The sequence below is a fragment of the Athene cunicularia genome (assembly GCF_003259725.1).
Source record: "Athene cunicularia isolate RWA chromosome 9 unlocalized genomic scaffold, athCun1 chr9_part1, whole genome shotgun sequence".
Classification (NCBI taxonomy): Eukaryota; Metazoa; Chordata; class Aves; order Strigiformes; family Strigidae; genus Athene; species Athene cunicularia.
In genome coordinates this window covers 11804782-11820832 of record NW_020799110.1, presented here as the reverse complement: position 1 = coordinate 11820832, position 16051 = coordinate 11804782, and the positions used below count along the sequence as shown (strand labels likewise).

The following is a 16051-nucleotide window of genomic DNA, read 5'->3' as shown; positions in this document are numbered from 1 at the left end:
CCCCCCCCCCCCCATCGGGGCTTGCGTAAGTGTTTGCTGCGATGGCACAGATAACCCCTGCACACAGGTCCCCGGGCGGTGGTGCTGGCACTGCCAGGAGGGGGGCCACGGCAGGGCTGACACATGGGACCCCGAGGCAGCAGTGGAAGGCTGCTCCTTCCTTCTTCCTGCTCGGCGGCGAGCCAACCCCTGCCAGGGGTTATCAGCCGTGCGGCCAAGCATGGCAGGGACCCGGCAGCAAACAGGGGTGCATAGGGGGTGCAGGGCTCAGAGCTGACCCACCCCTCCCGGTGGTGCTGGCGACCCCCCCTCCCCGATTGCCATCCCAGGGCCTTTGGGTCAGGTGACTTTGCAGCCCACTGAGTGCTCCCCAGGATTTGGGCACCCCAACTTTGGGGTGTCAACCATGGGGTCACACTAGGAAGAGCCTTAAAACTTCCCATGGTGAAATAGGTGCCCCTCAGTATCAGTGGGTCCCCGGGACTGGGACGTGGCCACCTCTGTGGCAGGCTGTGGGAACACAGAGCATTGGTGCCCCAGGCAGGGCACGTGGCTTCCCCGTCCCCCCCAGCCAGGGGAGTGCGCACTGGTGGAGCCACCCTGTTGTGTCGCTTCCTTGGGACAAGGAGAGCTGCAGCCCTGTGTCACCGAGGAAGCACCATGGGGTGCCACGGTCAGGGGCTGCTCTGGAGCTGGGTGCTGTGGGGGCTCTGGTTGCTGCCAGGTAAGTGCTGGGGTCACCTGCACTGCTTCTAGGTTGACTAGGTGGCCAGTACAGTCTGGGTGATGGGTGGTGGGCTGGGAACAACTCTCTAGCTGCTCAAATGCTGCATGTTCAAGTCCAAACGCCCAGCCAGGGTTTGCCCCATCCACAGCCTCGGCACAATGCCTTGATTGCAGCAGGGGAAGGGGTTGGGGGTTTATGGGTCAGATGGGGACTCTCACCCATGGGAAGGGTACCTGTCTTGCTCTCAGTGTTGGTCCAACTGTGGGTGCTGGGGTGGGGACCAGCCCCAAGGGCTGGAGGCACCTTTGTCCCACAGCAGGGAGAGGGATGTGGGTGATGGGAACCCTGGGCTGTTTTTTCCCTCATCCTGCCCTCACCTACCTGCTCTGCCGCCAGCACAAGCTGGGGAGATGGGGGAGCAGCCCCTTGCCCTTGTGCCGGCCCCAGCAGACCCGGGCAGTGTCTCCTCCGTGGCCGACAGCACCAGCTCTGAGCTGCCTCCAGACGTGGGCATGTGCCAGGTGTTCCCCACTACTGCAGCCACCCCGTCGGAGCACCCCTCTGCCGCCGGCCGGACCATCGCCTCCGCGGGCAGCCGCGGCTCAGGTAAGGCCAGCAGGCAGCTGGCTGCGGGCAGGTTCTTGCCTGCTGGGGCCGCGGCAGGGTCGATCCAGCTGGGGCCACCTTGTCTCACCCCGCAGGCAGCCTGGTGCCGCAGGTGACGGCGAGGGCTCTGGACCCTGCCAGGACCCCTGGTGAGCAGGGGGGGCCTCCCAGCTCTGCAGCTCTCCCTGGGGGTCTGGCAACAAAAGGCAGCCCCCGGGCAGGGGCAGGGTCTGGGGTCTCATCTCTAGCTGCCACCAGCCACCTGACCAGCGTCCCTACAGCTCCTACTGCCACTAAGCACAGGCAGCTTCTGTCCCTGGCACCAACGGGGCACACGGTGGGTCCTGGCACAGGCAATGGTGGTGCTGGGCCAGTCACTGCCACATCATCCCCAGCTCCAGGTGTTCCCACTGTAATGGGAACAAACAAACAACTATCAAACAGCAGCACTGCTCCCAAGCAGGCTCTGGACACCATCCCTGGAGAGCCAGTCCTGAGAACAACTGTCCACATGCAAGAGGGCACTGTGGCTGAGCCACCCATGGGTGCTGCCGGTGCACTGAGAGGTGCTCCCCCAGCACCAGGCGGAGGTCAGTCCCCATCAGTGGCACAAGTCATGACTCTTCAGCCAGCATCAGGCACAACAGCATCTTCCTCAGTCACTAGCAAATTGATTGATGCCAATGAGTTGGTGCAGATGGTTGCTGCGGAGAGGACACCAGGGACAGTGTGGACCACAGTGCCATCCCTCCCTCAGGATGAACACAGCATGGGGATGTCACCCCCCAGCACCAGCAAGAGTTCTGCTGACCCACACACAGCTGCTGTGCTCCTGTCCCAGGAGGTCACACCGGCGCTGGACAAGGCCACCTCACCTCCAGCCGCAGCAGCCGCCATCTCTCAGGACACAGACAACCCTGTGAAGCCGGCAGCAGCCTCAGCCTATCCTGTCACTGGCCTCCCCGGGGGTCCCCCACATGCAGCCACAGAGGGATCCAGGACAGAGGCCTCACCCTCTGCAGACCCCACAGGTGCATCCTCAGCAAAGATCACCTTTTCTTCCACCACCATTGCCATCGGCGAGGCTATGCAGCCAGGGACGCGTGCCTTATCCAATGCTGACCACAACACCTTGCAGGACTCCCCTGTACCCCCTGCTCAGACGCCTCCAGCCCTTTCTCCCTGGTTCCCCAGTGGTGCTGTGCCAGGCACAGAACAGACGCCTGCCCCCAGTCACAGTGTGGCCCCTGGTGCTGCTGGAGATGGGATCCCTGGAGCCAGCACTGTCACCCGTCCCCAGGTCACCGCATTAGCTTCTGGCACACCGGCTACAGCGATGGATGTCACTGCTGCAGAACCCATCCCCACCGTGGCATTCCCAGCTCTGGGAAGCACCAGCACTGAGCTGGTGTCTGTCAGGAGTGAGCCCAGAGCCACAGCAGGCACCACTTCACCAGAGACCTTGGTGGGGCTCAGCATGAGGCTGTCCCCACATGCAGCTCCCAATGGCCCTGGAGGTCCCTCTCTGGGGTCCTTTGTGCACTCTGCAGCATCTCTGCTCACCCAGACCCCCTCAGCAAACTCTGGGGCCACCACGGCAGAATCTGCTTCAGGCCCACACCCTGCAGCCAGACCCAGCACGGCCACGTCCTTGTCCCTCACGGTTGCTGGTGGATCAAAGCCAGACAAGGCCCCTCAAGACACTGCTACATCTTCCTTTGGTGTGTATGGCATCGGGACTGGGCCTGCTGCTCCTCCATCCCCCCTCATTACCAGCACTCCGATTAATGAAGCAGGGATGGGAACAGCATCACTGCCCAGTGGCAATGTCACCACAATGCTGCAGGACACCGGAGCCACACCAGCTCTGCCTGATGCATCTGCAAGCCGCAGCCAGCCAGGTCCCATGGTGAGCTTAGCACCCCCGGGAACCAGTGTTACCCCTGGACCTGCACCAGCCCCACCACTTCAGGCTGGGCCCCAACATGGGACAACGTCAGAGGCAGAGACATGGTCACCCAGCGCCGCACCAGGCATGGCTGAGTCAGGCACCTCAGGGGTACCCAGAGCAGCCAGTGTGCCCATGGCATTCCAAGCAGGCATCCCCCCTCTCCTGGAAAGCAATGCCACTGCAGGGATGGCTCTGGGGGTGTCCCCATCCAGCATCTCCCAAGAGATGGCAGCCAGCATGTCCCCATTGACCCCGGCCACGCCCCTGCCAGCAACGGGTGTTTCAGGTGACCCCCACTCCAATGGCAGCACCACAGAGCGAGCAGTGGGAATGGCATCCCTGGAGGTGGACACGGAGGAGAACCCAGGTGCCAGTGCAGCGGGGCCAATTCCCAGCCACACGTTCGTCACTGCCAGGCCACCTGCCCAAGGGACTGATGCTCGCGAAACCAGGCACCCAGCAGATCTGCCTCTTCTGGCTCCCAGGGAGAGTCGCTCGGCCCTGCCAGCTGTGGCTAACCCCAGCCCAACACCGGCCACAACCAGCCCCCTCCCCAGGGCCACCACTGGCAAGACGCCCCAGCCTGTGACACTGCTGCCCCCTGAAAATGCAGCTGTGGAAAGAGACGGGGGCAGGTCTCAGTTGGCAGGAGATGGCAGCACCACCCAGGCAGCTCCAGGCTCAGCTCTGGTTGAGAACACAAAGATGGGGGCTGTTACAGGTACCTCTCCCAGCAGTGACACCGTCCTGCGAACAACCACACTGGCATCACCCCCCACCACAGCCAGCATCACTGCTCGGCCAAGGGCAGGTGCATCAGACCACAGCTATCGCAGTGCTGAGCCCACCGCAGACACGGGCATGGACCTGGACACGGACATGGCTTCTCCCATCACAGGGAATGAGACTGCGGGGCTGCCCCTGGGGCAGCCCACTCCTATGGCTGGGGTGGCAGAGCCAGGCTCAGGTGATGCCACCCCCTTGGCACACTCTGCCCTGGGCAGTAAAAGCCATGTGGCAGTGGCCATCATGGGCACGGTGTCACCCACAGATCCAGTGTCGGTCATAGCATCTTCCTCTGGCCTCACTCACAGCACTGATGAGCCAAATGACAGTGTGTCCCCTTCTGTGCCCGGGAACACCCATCCAGTGGTGCTGGCACCGTCTGTCACCCCCATCATCACTGCCACTGATACAGCAGCGGAACCAGGCGACGCCAGTCTCGACAGGGTCACAACACCCCCCTCTGCTGTGCTCAGCAGTGCCTCTGCTCCACACAGCCCTCGTGTCACCCTGAGGCCATCTCCTGGGGCCACCAATACCACCCATGACCCATCTTCGAGGGCTCTCAGCCCAGTTTCTGAGGAAAAGCCCATGGCTGAGGCCTCCTTGCTGGCTGTTGGCCATACACACACATGGGAAACCACAGCCCTCTCCCAGTCAGGTGCTGGGGGTACCACCGCCTGGGTGGACACCACCCGCTCTGAGGGCAGTGCTGAGGGTGCGGCACCCCCAGCCAGCACCAACAGCACCCATGTGCCTGCCTCCAACACTGCTGGCACGAACCCAGCCACCACGAGAGGCACCAGCCTGTTCCCCAGCAGCACCATCCCACCAGCCACCTCAGCCGGCGGGGAGACCTTCATGCTGACCAGAGCCACTGCAGCTGTGTCGTCTGCCACAGCGAAGGCCACCAGCACCAGCAATGCCCCCTCCCTCGTTGTGACACACGAGGAGGCAGGCGGAGGTGGGCAACCTGTCCTATCCCCAGCAGCGCGTACCCCATCGGTAGAGACGACTGCGGGGTCCTGGGCTGTGCTCGGTCCCAGCCCTGCTGTCACGGTGCCCGATTCACCCCTCCCCAGCCTGGACAGACCAGCAGAGGAGCCAGCAGCAGTCCCCTCATCCCTGCTGGGTGTTGGTGCAACTGGGGAGCCGGCAGACAGACAGACACCCCCGGAGCTGGCAACAGACGTCACTTCTCACAGAGCCGTCAGCAACCGTGCCATGGGACCGTCAGTGAGCACATCACCTCCTGGATTCTGGACATCTCTGGGGGAACCTGCCTTGGGGGAGAAAACAGTCATCACTGCGGGCAGCACCACAGGCATCACTGCAGGCAGCAATGCAGCCATCACTGCAGGCAGCAACGCAGCCATCGCAGCTGGCAGCACCACAGGCATCACTGCAGGCAGCACCACAGGCATTGCTGCAGGCAGCACCACAGGCATTGCTGCAGGCAGCAACGCAGCTATCACTGCAGGCAGCACCGCAGCCATCGCAGCTGGCAGCACCACAGGCATCGCTGCAGGCATCACCACAGGCATCACTGCAGGCAGCACCACAGGCAGCACCGCAGCCATCACTGCAGGCAGCACCACAGGCATCACAGCAGGCAGCACCACAGGCATCACTGCAGGCAGCACCGCAGGCATCACACCAGGCAGCACCACAGACATCACTGCAGGCAGCACCACAGGCATCACTGCAGGCAGCACCACAGGCATCACTGCAGGCAGCACCACAGGCATCACTGCAGGCAGCAACACAGCCATCGCTGCAGGCAGCACCACAGGCATCACACCAGGCATCACTGCAGGCAGCACCGTGGCTGTTGCACGCACAGCCCCAGTGAGCCCAGCCAAGGAGGCAGGAGGCCTCCTGGCCCGAGGCACCACATCACCAGGGAGACCACCAGCCACCACCAGCCCTGCCATGGCTTCTGCTTTTGGGACACAGAGGGGACCAGCCACAACACCCAGCATGTCTGCCCACACCACTGCTGGCCACACAAGTCCTGCCCCTGAGCCTCCCCCCACCCACGAGCTTATCAGTAAGTAGATTTTCTTCTTCCAAAGCAAAGAGCAGGAAGGTGTTGTCAGCCAACCAAGCACCATGATGACCTCGGCTACAGCCTGGTCCTGGGTGACTCAGCGGCGTTGCACGCTGGGCTGCCAGATTCACAGGGAAAGGTGAAATAGGACATCTGAGAGCATCCTATTTCAAGTTAAAAGCTGGGTTAAAAATTGGGTTACAAGCCTTCAGAGTGCTCTTGCAACCGGGGGAAAGCACAGGCACAGCATCCCAGTGGCAAGCAGGCAAGTTTGCCCTGGCTGCAGGAAGGATGGAGCAAACATCAATGTTTTTTCACCTTTTTGATTAATCTTCTGCCCATATCAGTGCCAGCAGCTTTGCTTTACCCCTTCGGCATGGAGGGAGGGGACCAAGAGTGTGTCCAGAGGACGGTGGATTTTAACTGCCCCCTATTCAAGCCAGAGATTGGGTTCCCTTTCGGAAAGTCACTGCGGGATGCTGTCTACGTGAGTTACCCCCTTACCAAGCACAAAGGAATGTGTAGCCTCTTTGGTAGAAAAAAAACCCACATAAAATGGAGCAGAAACTGAATTTAATCTGAATGTTTTTTTTTTTTTCAATTTAAAATGGCTGGTTTCTGCTCACCCATGGAGGCTAAAAGCCATCCCAGGAGCTGCCGGGGATGTCAGTAAATAATCAGTTATTTTGGTTAGTTTACAGATAACGGACAGATCATTTTCCCACCCACGGACAACTACATCCCCTCCAACCCCAACCCACCTCCCCGGGGCTTCAGTGGCCGAGAGGCTTTGCCAATGGTGGCTGCCTTCTGGGACGATGCAGATTTCTCCCAGGGTATCGGCACCACCTGGTACCAGGTCAGAGCCACTAACAAAGTTCTCCCAGGAGACCCCAACTTCCAACTCACCCATTTAACCCTCTCTCTTGCCAAACGGCAGGAGTACTCCACCCTCAGCTCTACCCGAGACCCTCTTGTCCGTGATGTGGAATCAAAGATTGAGAAACATCTGAAAACCCCCTACGTGGCAAAATGGACCTTGAAGGTGACGTGGGAGAAGGCTCCGGCCTACCCATCCCGGTGGGATGACACTCAGGTGAGCAGTGGGGTACCCAGGTGACAGAGGGGACTGTCACCAACAATGCCCGGGGCAGGGTTGGACTGCTGGTTTCCCATGGCTTGCTGAGGGTGTTTCAGTTCTCACCGCCTCAGTCTGCACTGCAGGGAAATCAGAGGAGGCTTTTGGGGTGCTAAGGGGATGCCTTGGGTTTCTCCAGACGAGCACCTACCAGGCGGTCCTCACCACCGATGGGAACCGTTCCTTTGCTCTGCTGCTCTACCAGGACGGCGGGATGCGCTGGGACTACGCCAAGCTGGCTACGGACAACGTGCTGATTGGCTTCTCCAGGTGCTGTGAACATGTGTGGCTGTGTTTTGGGGCAGCAGGGATTTCTCCCAGCACTATTTTGAGACCATCAGAGATATTATCCCCAGGAGAGTGCAGCTCCCATCTCCAGAGCAACCCTGTCCCATTTAAACCCTCCGTCCTGCAAACTGCAGCAGTTCCCACCCCAGCTGCTCTACAGGGAGCAGAGGAGGGTCGTGTTGGGAGGGTGACCCCAAACCTCTCTCCATACAGCGGCGATGGCTATGCCCAAAATAATGAGCTGACTCAAAAGCCACCAGCTGTCAAGTACCGACCTGACCAGTACAGCAGCGCTGGCACCGGTATGGCACTGGGGAGCCCTCAGGCGGGTGGGGATGGAGGGACCCATGTGCTCCGCACCAGGAGCATGTCCCCAGCACACACCCCTGCAAGGCAATGGGCCAGCGAAGCCACTGGGCAACGCTGACCACTAAGCAGAGCACGGATGTCCCATGTCCTGCTGTGGCTTGCCACAGACACACTGGCTCTAGAGGGAGCCTGGAGACCTCATGTGAGGTCAGTGGCCGGGCACGGTTGTCCCATGGGATCCCCCTCAGCACAAGGCAAGCTGTGCTGTTCTCCGGTTGCTCCTCCAGGTGTGCGTGGGCTGTGGATATACAGGCTGGACACTCACTCCCGGGTGAACTACAGGCTGCGGTGCCTGGTGTGGCTGGATGCAGAGCCAGCACCGGCCACCTGGAACACCCAGCTGCCACCATGCCCCTGCTCCTGGCCCCAGGCAGAGCTGGACCCCCGCTACCGCCAGAGCAGAGGTGCCAAGCACGGCCCCCCAGGGCCAGCTGCAGGGCAGGGGGGTGGAAGGGTGTCCCCTCCTGCTCTGGGGGTGGCCATGATCCCTCCTCACCATTTCAGGCCCATCGGACACCTCCGTGAGGATGCTGCGCACTGCGTCACCCAACCCGGCTGGAGCTGGGGTGCGGTGTCTGTACCGAGATGAGAGCTTGCTTGAAGGCTGGCAGGAGAGAGCATGGAGCCTCCCCATTCACCCTGCCGCTGGTAAGTGGGCACTGGCACTCCTTCACCCTAAAACATCCCGAGCACCGAGTGTTCTGCAGGTGCAGTGGGGACCCTGACACCCCCCCAACTCCCAGCCACCTTCCTCTGCAGATGGGGAGCTGGAAGCATTTGACTGGTGCTGCCAGCGTGTGGAGAAGCCCCTGTTCTGCACCAGGTTTGCTGAGAAGAGACCAAGGGTCAGCTGTGAGGGATATGTGCCACCCACCCCTGGTGAGTCCCCAGGGAGTCCTCCTCTGTGCCAGAGTGCTGAGTGGGTGGCACAGCCATAGGTGGACCCCATATATTAACCACACTGCAGCATCCCAGAGGGGACTGTTGAGCCCAGTGCGGCATCACGGTCATCCTCCATGCAATGACACTAGCACGTGCTTTTCTTCCTCCACCCCAAATGTCTCTGCCTCCTTTGGACCCCAGCTGGTGCCTTCGGGGACCCCCACATCACCACTCTGGATGGACTCACCTACACCTTCAATGGGCTCGGGGATTTTGTCCTGCTGCTGGCCAGCGATGCCCAGACCAGCTTCGTGCTGCATGGGCGCACGGCCCAGACTGGTACAGCCCAGGCCACCAACTTCGTGGCGTTCGCTGCCCAGTACATCTCTGCCATCACCACAACAGTGAGTAAGAGCAACCTGGGTATCAGTTTGAGCTTTTAATGGGAGAGATCCCTCTGGCTGGGCATCACCTCTGCATCACCTACAAGTTGCCTGGACCCAAGGAGCATCCTCAACAAAGTGCTTATAGTGGTGGGTTGGACTAAGACTAATGAGACACAGTTGTAACACCTCTTGCAAGCTGGCCAGCAAGGGCCTGGAGCTCTGCAGGGACATGGTCTGCTCCACCCTCTTCATTGCACACCCTTCATCCAGACCACCAGTCTCCTCCAGACACCTTAACACAAGAACATACTCTTCCTTGCTTTTCAGAATTGCTCCCCACGCCCATTTCAGTAAGCAAAATCTCCTGGTGTCACCAGAAGTAGCCACTGAGCAGCATGATGAGGGGGCTCAGAGCCTAGAGCCCACCAGCACAGCTCTCCATGCTGCCATGGTCAGCCGAGCAACGGTGGTGGCCTGACAGGGGCAGCTGTCCTCTTTTATGCAACCATCAAAGCTGGTTTATCATGTGTTTGCTGGGGTGAAGAGCATGTCACCATGACCCCTGGGGCTGGGCCTCTCTGCCTGGACTGGAAGAGGATGGGGTTTAGCTTGAGTGTCTCCAGTATGGGGGTACAGCAAGAAGGGACGAGCAGAAGGGCTGACTGGGACATCCACCATGATTTGCAGGTTGAGTGGACCTTGGGGAGCCCAGGTGACATCCAAGTCCTCCTGAACAATGAAACCATCCAGTTTTCCTATTCCCAAGGTGAGCAGGATGTGCTGTTAAATGTATCTGGAGGGGACAAGGGGTGTTACCACTCCATAGGGACCAGCACTGCCCAGCGTGAGGGCAGACACCCTGAGTTCCATCGCACATCTCCTGCCTGCACCCACCCTGTCTCTGACTCAGCCAGAGTGGATGGGGAGCGCTCCTCTCCCTAAACTCAGGGGCATTGTTTCAAAACTCAGCCTTGCTTGTGCTCTCCTCTTCCAGACATGGGTGCTGAGGTGTACTACAGCCCTGGTATCCTGCTGGTCAATGTCTCCTCCATCACGGCCATCTTTGACGGGGCCATCGCTGTCTCCATCTCAGCCACCTCCGGGATCCTCAGCATGGTCTGCAGCCTTCCCGATCGATACCACAACAGCACCAAGGGCCTCCTGGGTGAGGACTTCTGACATCGCTGCAGAGCTGGGCTGCCAAGTCCCCTTCCCACTCTAAAGCAGACTGGAAAATGCTGGGGGAACATGCTTATGAGGGCAGGGACCCCTGAGTCTAAACTAAACACTGGCCAGCACCAGAGGGAGGTCAGCCCCAGCATAGGGGACGACTCCAGTCCTCTGGTGATGCTCCACCAGGTGTGTGGGACCACGACCCCGCAGATGACTTCCAGATGCCAAATGGTACCAGCATCCCTGTGAACAGCAGCGAGGAGGAGATCTACAGCTACGGGATGACCTGTATGTCCAGGCTCAGGCTCCACATTGATGATCCCCTAGTTCCTACACCTGGCTATTCTTTGGCTGGAGACAGTTAGACACTTACCTGAGCAAAATGATGCCAGGGAAGCCCTTTGGCTCCTCACTGCTTCATGGAAATGAGCCTTACAATATAACAAACCTTAAAAACCCAAGGCTTTCCCCACGGTGTGCTCTCTTGCAGGGGCTGTTGCAAAGCAAAGTCTGTTTGCTCACTCTCTGGACTCACCAATAATGAACTTCACACCCATCTTCTTGTCTCGGCTGCGGCAGGAGAATGAAAGCCAGTACCAGCTGGCAGCCTTGCAGTGCCACGGCAGCAAGGAGTGCATCTATGATTCTCTGAGCACAGGCGACATGGCCCTGGGCCTGGCCACGCAGAGCCTCACGGCTGACTTCCAGCAGAAGAAGACAATACTCAGTAAGTGGAGCAGATCCTCACCTCTGAGGGGGCATGGTTTGGGTAACCAGGCAGCACCCTGCTCCCTCCCTGGGCTCTCTTGCTCCATGTGAGGCAGGAGAACAGACACCAAGGTCTCGGAGTTGCACTGCCCAGCTGGCTGCTCTCCAAGCCTGGGAGATGCCATCACGCTGTGCAACACAAGGGACTTGTTGGTGGGCAGTCACAGCAGCATCTGCCTGGGGTCCCATCTTCACCCGGAGAGATTCACAGCCAAGGGGTGTCAGGGCCACATAGCAAACCACTAGCTGTGTGCTCTGCTGCTCTTTCCTCAGATGCCTTCCCTCCTGTCATCACCGGTGACACGTCGCTCACAGCCTTCAGGACAGAAAGGGTCAGGAGGCAGTACCATGCCATGGGGGTGGGCGCACGCTTTGTCCCTCACATCTCGCAAGAGCTCAACATATCTGGTAAGGAAGGAGAGATGGGGCAGCTGGGATGGGGACACATTGGCCACCCAGCCCCTTTTCTCTGCCACCTCCTCTAACTCCCACTTCTCGTCCTGGCAGAGAGCGGCACCCTGACGTGGGAGCCCCACAGCACGGCCCCACTCACCATCAGCCTGGAGGCTGTTGGGTCCAACAACCTCTCTGCCCTCCTTCAGCTCCGCTTCACTCTTTGCAGCTGCAGCAGGAGCCAGGAGTGTGATTACAGCGACACCGTCATCCTCGGGGGGTCCTCCCTGCAGGTAGTGTGCTGGAAGTGTCCAGTGACACACCGTGCCTGTCCCCAGGCCAGTTGCACTGGCTATCTTGTCTGTACACACACACCCTCCTCGTGTCCCCTAAGCCAGTGTCCCCATCCCCTTCCCAGCTGGCAGCCTGCAGGTGTGAGGGCGGCTACTCGGGTCCCTTCTGCCAGGACCCTCCGGACCCCTGCACCCAGGGATGCTTCCCCGGCGTGGGCTGCGACTCGCATGCCGGCTGTGGCCCCTGTCCGGCTGGCCTGACTGGTGACGGGCGGCACTGCTCAGGTGACAAGGGCTTCTTATGGCCACCGGGAATCTGGGGTGCCTGCGGGCCTCTGGCCCAGGTATTTCTCCCGGTGCCATGCTGCATTGCCTCAGCAGATATCGATGAGTGCACGCAGGGGACGGTGTGCCCAGGGAACACCACCTGCACCAACACGGTGGGCAGCTTTGTCTGCTCCTGCCCAGCCAGTGAGGAGGGTGAGTATGGGCACCCTGGTGTGCATGGTCCTCGTCCCTGTCACCCCCCGGCTCTCAGTGGAAGAGGGGTCCCATGGGAACCAGCTTGGCCAGAGAGGTGAGGATTGGAGGGGGAGCTGGCTGAGCTCTGTACCCCAACCCTTGCTGTTCTTAACAGAAGGGACCAGAGTCCAGCCACCGCTCCTGCTACCAGGCTGCAGATCTCACCTCGAAGGGAAACTTTTCTGGTGCATTCTCTTTGAGAAAAAAAAAAAAAAAAAAAAAAAGAAGGGATGGTCTCGGGGAGGGGGATGCACTGGCACACCAGGCAAAATGGCAGCTTGAGGTGCCCATGCATCCCTCTCCTGAGGGATCCCCGGGGATCCAGCGGATCCGCAGGGCCAGAGGGAGGCAGCACCAGCTGCATGATGCCAGCTGCGGCCATGGCCATGTGCCAGGTCCCCAGCACATGAACAAAAGGCCAGAGCAGACCTTGGGGCTTGGCCATGATGCCCATGTTGCTTTTCAACCTCCCCCCATATTGGTGCCATCCTACCCTCCCCTAATGCCCTCCCACTCCCCCTGCCACAGGTCTCAGCCACCTTGGACTCCCTGGAGGTAAAGGCTTTCCAGAGCAACACCAACATCACCCAGATGTGAGTCGGTTGTGGAATGGCCCCGTGCCTACCCCAGGGAGCTAGCGGGGCAGGGCTGGGCATGGGGCTGCAGGGTTTGGAACACAAAGGGCGTTTTCCTCCACCCGAGTCTTTTTTACCAGCCCTGATGCTGAAAAACCCTTGGAGACACAAGCTTCTTGGTATCTTCCATCTCCTGCCTCATCCCTTCTTTACCACTCCCCGAATGGGGAAACTGAGACATGATGAGGTTCAGTCACTCTGTGATGTGGCAGTGGCTCTGCCATCAGACCTGTCTTTTCCCCACAGGACAGACAACGATGGCTTCACCTTTGTGGTGGTGTCTGAGTTTGCCTATGACAGCCGTGGCACAGTCATCCAGTTCCTGAACAAGGAGCTGCTGGGGGCCATCACTGATGCCTTCAACAAGCAGCGCAGGCAGCGGGAGGCAGGCACACGCCTCCCCTTCCAGCACCTGCACCGGAACAATGTCACTGACCTGGTGAAGTGTGAGTTGCTCCCAGCACTGAGCTGGGGAGCCCAGGAGGAACACCCCACTGTCCCCATTGTCCCCATCATCCTGCATGCCCTGGGGTTTGGGTAGCACCTGCAGGATAGGAGGGTGCGTGGCAATCCTACCCCAGGCATGGATCCAGCTCAGGGAGTCCTGGGGAAGCATCAAGGGGTGATGCTGCTGTGTGGCTGAACACATGCCTTCCCTCCCCAGTGACAGTGGCTGAGCTGAGGCGCTATTTTCCATGCAGTCTGTACAGCTACAAAGGCTACCAGCTCCACTATGTGGGGACCATTGGTTTCGTCTGCATCTCCCCTTGCAAGACGGGCTACTGCCAGCACAGCGGCCGGTGCCAGCACCTGCCTGAGGGGCCCACATGCAGGTAGCAGTGGTGCCAGGGGCAGATGAGGCCACCCAGCATGGCTGCTTCTCCCCACAGCATCACCGCTCCTCTCTCCCCATCCGCAGCTGCCTCCCCTTCTCCATCTTCTCACCTGCCGGTGCCCGGTGCGAGCGGCTGGCTATCAGCCTCACCGCCTTCATCGGCATCTTGCTGGGAGCCCTGGCTCTGCTCTGCCTCCTGCTCGCCACTGCCTGCCTGGCCTTGCACCTCTGCCGCCAGCACCGCCGCCAGCACCGAGGGTGAGCCATGGGCTGGGCCCGCGCCAGGGTGGGTGCTGTGGGTGCGGCAGGAAAGGAGGTTGGGTGTCAGGAAAGAAAACTGGTGGGAAATCCATCTCTGGAAGATCCATCACTGGTGGGACCCATCCGCCCCGGGCAAGGGGAGCCTGCCCTGGGGAAGGGACTGGGCTGGGTGGTCTTTTAATATCTTCCAGCCCCTTTCCCAGTCATCTGCTGCTCAGGGGTGTGATAACATCAGTGGGTTGAACATTAGCTTCCCTTTTTCCCCCATGTCAGGGAATATTTGCATTTCTTCCTCACCCCACCCAGTGGTTGATTACAGATGGGCTTTCTATTTAATTTTAATTTGAATACCATCCAAATTATTTCCACTGGAATTCACGTTGGTCTGGAGCAAGCAAAAGGTGGTTGCAGGATTGGACCTTGCTCTCCTGCAGATCAGGGAGTTAGCAGATGGCTGACGAGGTGCAAGGCTGGGGTGGAAGCTCCAGTACCTCCTTCCCTCCTCCCTAGCCCTTGGTCCCAGCATGGCATCCACACTCAGGGGGAGCTCAGTGCCCCAAGCCCCCCACGCCGGCTGGAGCTGTGTCCTGCCCCTGCTGCGGCTCCCTGCCTGCCCTGGAGCTGGGGCTCTCTGGGAAGTGCCTCTTCATTTGCACTTGTGGCAAGGAGATAAATAGTGTGTGCACAACAACTGGGGCTTTTCCTCCTCTCATAGGCCCATCTTGCTCCCACACTCAGTCACTGTTTCCCTCTGCCACCCAACCCAGACACCAGGAGCAGGCAAGGGATCTCCCAGCCCCTCCTGACTTGTCATGCCCTTCCTGCTCCCTCCCCCCCAGGGCTAAGGAGACCTTCTGGAGGCCACGGACCTTCTCCTGTGAGTACATCCCTGCAAAACCCAACCTCACCCCAGCTCTGCTTCACCCGAGTCGTCTTCAAGCTCTGCTCATCTTCCCCACTCCAGCTCTGATGATGGCAGGGGAGCGAACAGAGCCCACCCACTCCCCAGAAAGGCGTTGGGAACCCCAGCTCCAGGCCATCGACCCCTCAGTCCAGGTCTGCCCAGCGGTTATTTTCCCTATGGGGGGGTCATGGGCTGGGGACTGATGTCCTGGCCCTGTGCCTCAAAGATGTTTGGGAGTCGTGCCTTGTCCTGGAGCATCAGGGATGCTTTGGCTGGTGTTGGGGTCTGCGCTGCTGCCTGAGCTTGTAGCAAAGAGCAGAGCCCATGCAGCACCAACAGCACGGTGTGGCCTCTCCTTCCTTTACAGATAAGGATCCAGAGACCCCTCGTCAGGCCTCCGAGCCAGCCCCCCCAGCAGCCCTAGCCTGCCACCAGTCCTGCCCCAGCACCTCCAGGAGTGAGGAGCCAGCCGCTGCTGCTGGCCCCGGGAATGCCACCTGTGTGGAGGCAGAGGGCGGGCAGCTGCCTTTAGGGGTCTGGTCTTTGTGGGAGAATTCAATCTGGAGGAGGTGGGTTTTTTCTGAACAAAAAAAAAGTGTTTTTTCTATTGGGTGGCCAAAGCAAGAAGATTTCACCTTCCCCTGAGGACCTGCAGAGGCAACTGGGATAGTCCTTGAGTGTGTCTGCACCGGGGTATGCCTTAGTACAATGTAACTGGACCTGGCCGAGCCACTGACAGAAGAGTCAGGTGGGGCAATGCAGTGATTATAACCCATCAGCAACAAAATAGAATAAAACAAAAATTGCATCATGCTGCCGAGTAAATTGCCTGCATCCCCTGGTGCCCATGCACCAGCCCTGCTTCCCTGCTGATGACCTCTCGAGTCCCTGGTTTCTACTGGTCCCATCCACAAGGCCAGAGAGAAGATGGACGTAGTTTCTGTTGCTGCATCCCCTCTTTTCCCCTGCAAAGCCGTAAGTCTCCCTCACTGCTCTCCCCAGGCACCACTCACAGTGGCTCAGATCACACAAGTTGGCCTGCGATCCCCACAAACCCCCCCAGCCCTTTACCCCTGCTGAGGGAAGA

General features: G+C 59.8%; 1 protein-coding gene across 1 annotated transcript; it reads left to right on the top strand.

Annotated features, from left to right (window-relative positions):
- Positions 1 to 5235: 5235 nt before the first annotated feature.
- MUC4 (mucin 4, cell surface associated) lies at positions 5236 to 15730 on the top strand. Its single transcript, XM_026854979.1, has 25 exons — positions 5236 to 6117; positions 6465 to 6604; positions 6812 to 6976; positions 7058 to 7213; positions 7395 to 7525; positions 7757 to 7845; positions 8140 to 8316; positions 8417 to 8560; positions 8672 to 8791; positions 8996 to 9198; positions 9868 to 9946; positions 10175 to 10345; positions 10540 to 10641; positions 10844 to 11080; positions 11395 to 11529; positions 11629 to 11807; positions 11933 to 12092; positions 12189 to 12384; positions 12806 to 12922; positions 13211 to 13410; positions 13629 to 13797; positions 13884 to 14057; positions 14900 to 14937; positions 15025 to 15116; positions 15332 to 15730. Exons 1-25 carry the CDS (start codon positions 5292 to 5294, stop codon positions 15386 to 15388), a joined length of 4257 nt encoding a protein of 1418 aa, XP_026710780.1. The 5' UTR covers positions 5236 to 5291; the 3' UTR covers positions 15389 to 15730.
- Positions 15731 to 16051: the final 321 nt, after the last annotated feature.

Bases quoted from the DNA above. Each gene is read 5' to 3' on its own strand.
- MUC4 (XM_026854979.1), top strand. From the start codon at position 5,292: ATGGGACCGTCAGTGAGCACATCACCTCCTGGATTCTGGACATCTCTG. The intron at 6,977-7,057 runs GTCAGAGCCACT...GCCAAACGGCAG, and splicing joins TCGGCACCACCTGGTACCAG to GAGTACTCCACCCTCAGCTC. The intron at 11,808-11,932 runs GTAGTGTGCTGG...TCCCCTTCCCAG, and splicing joins TCGGGGGGTCCTCCCTGCAG to CTGGCAGCCTGCAGGTGTGA.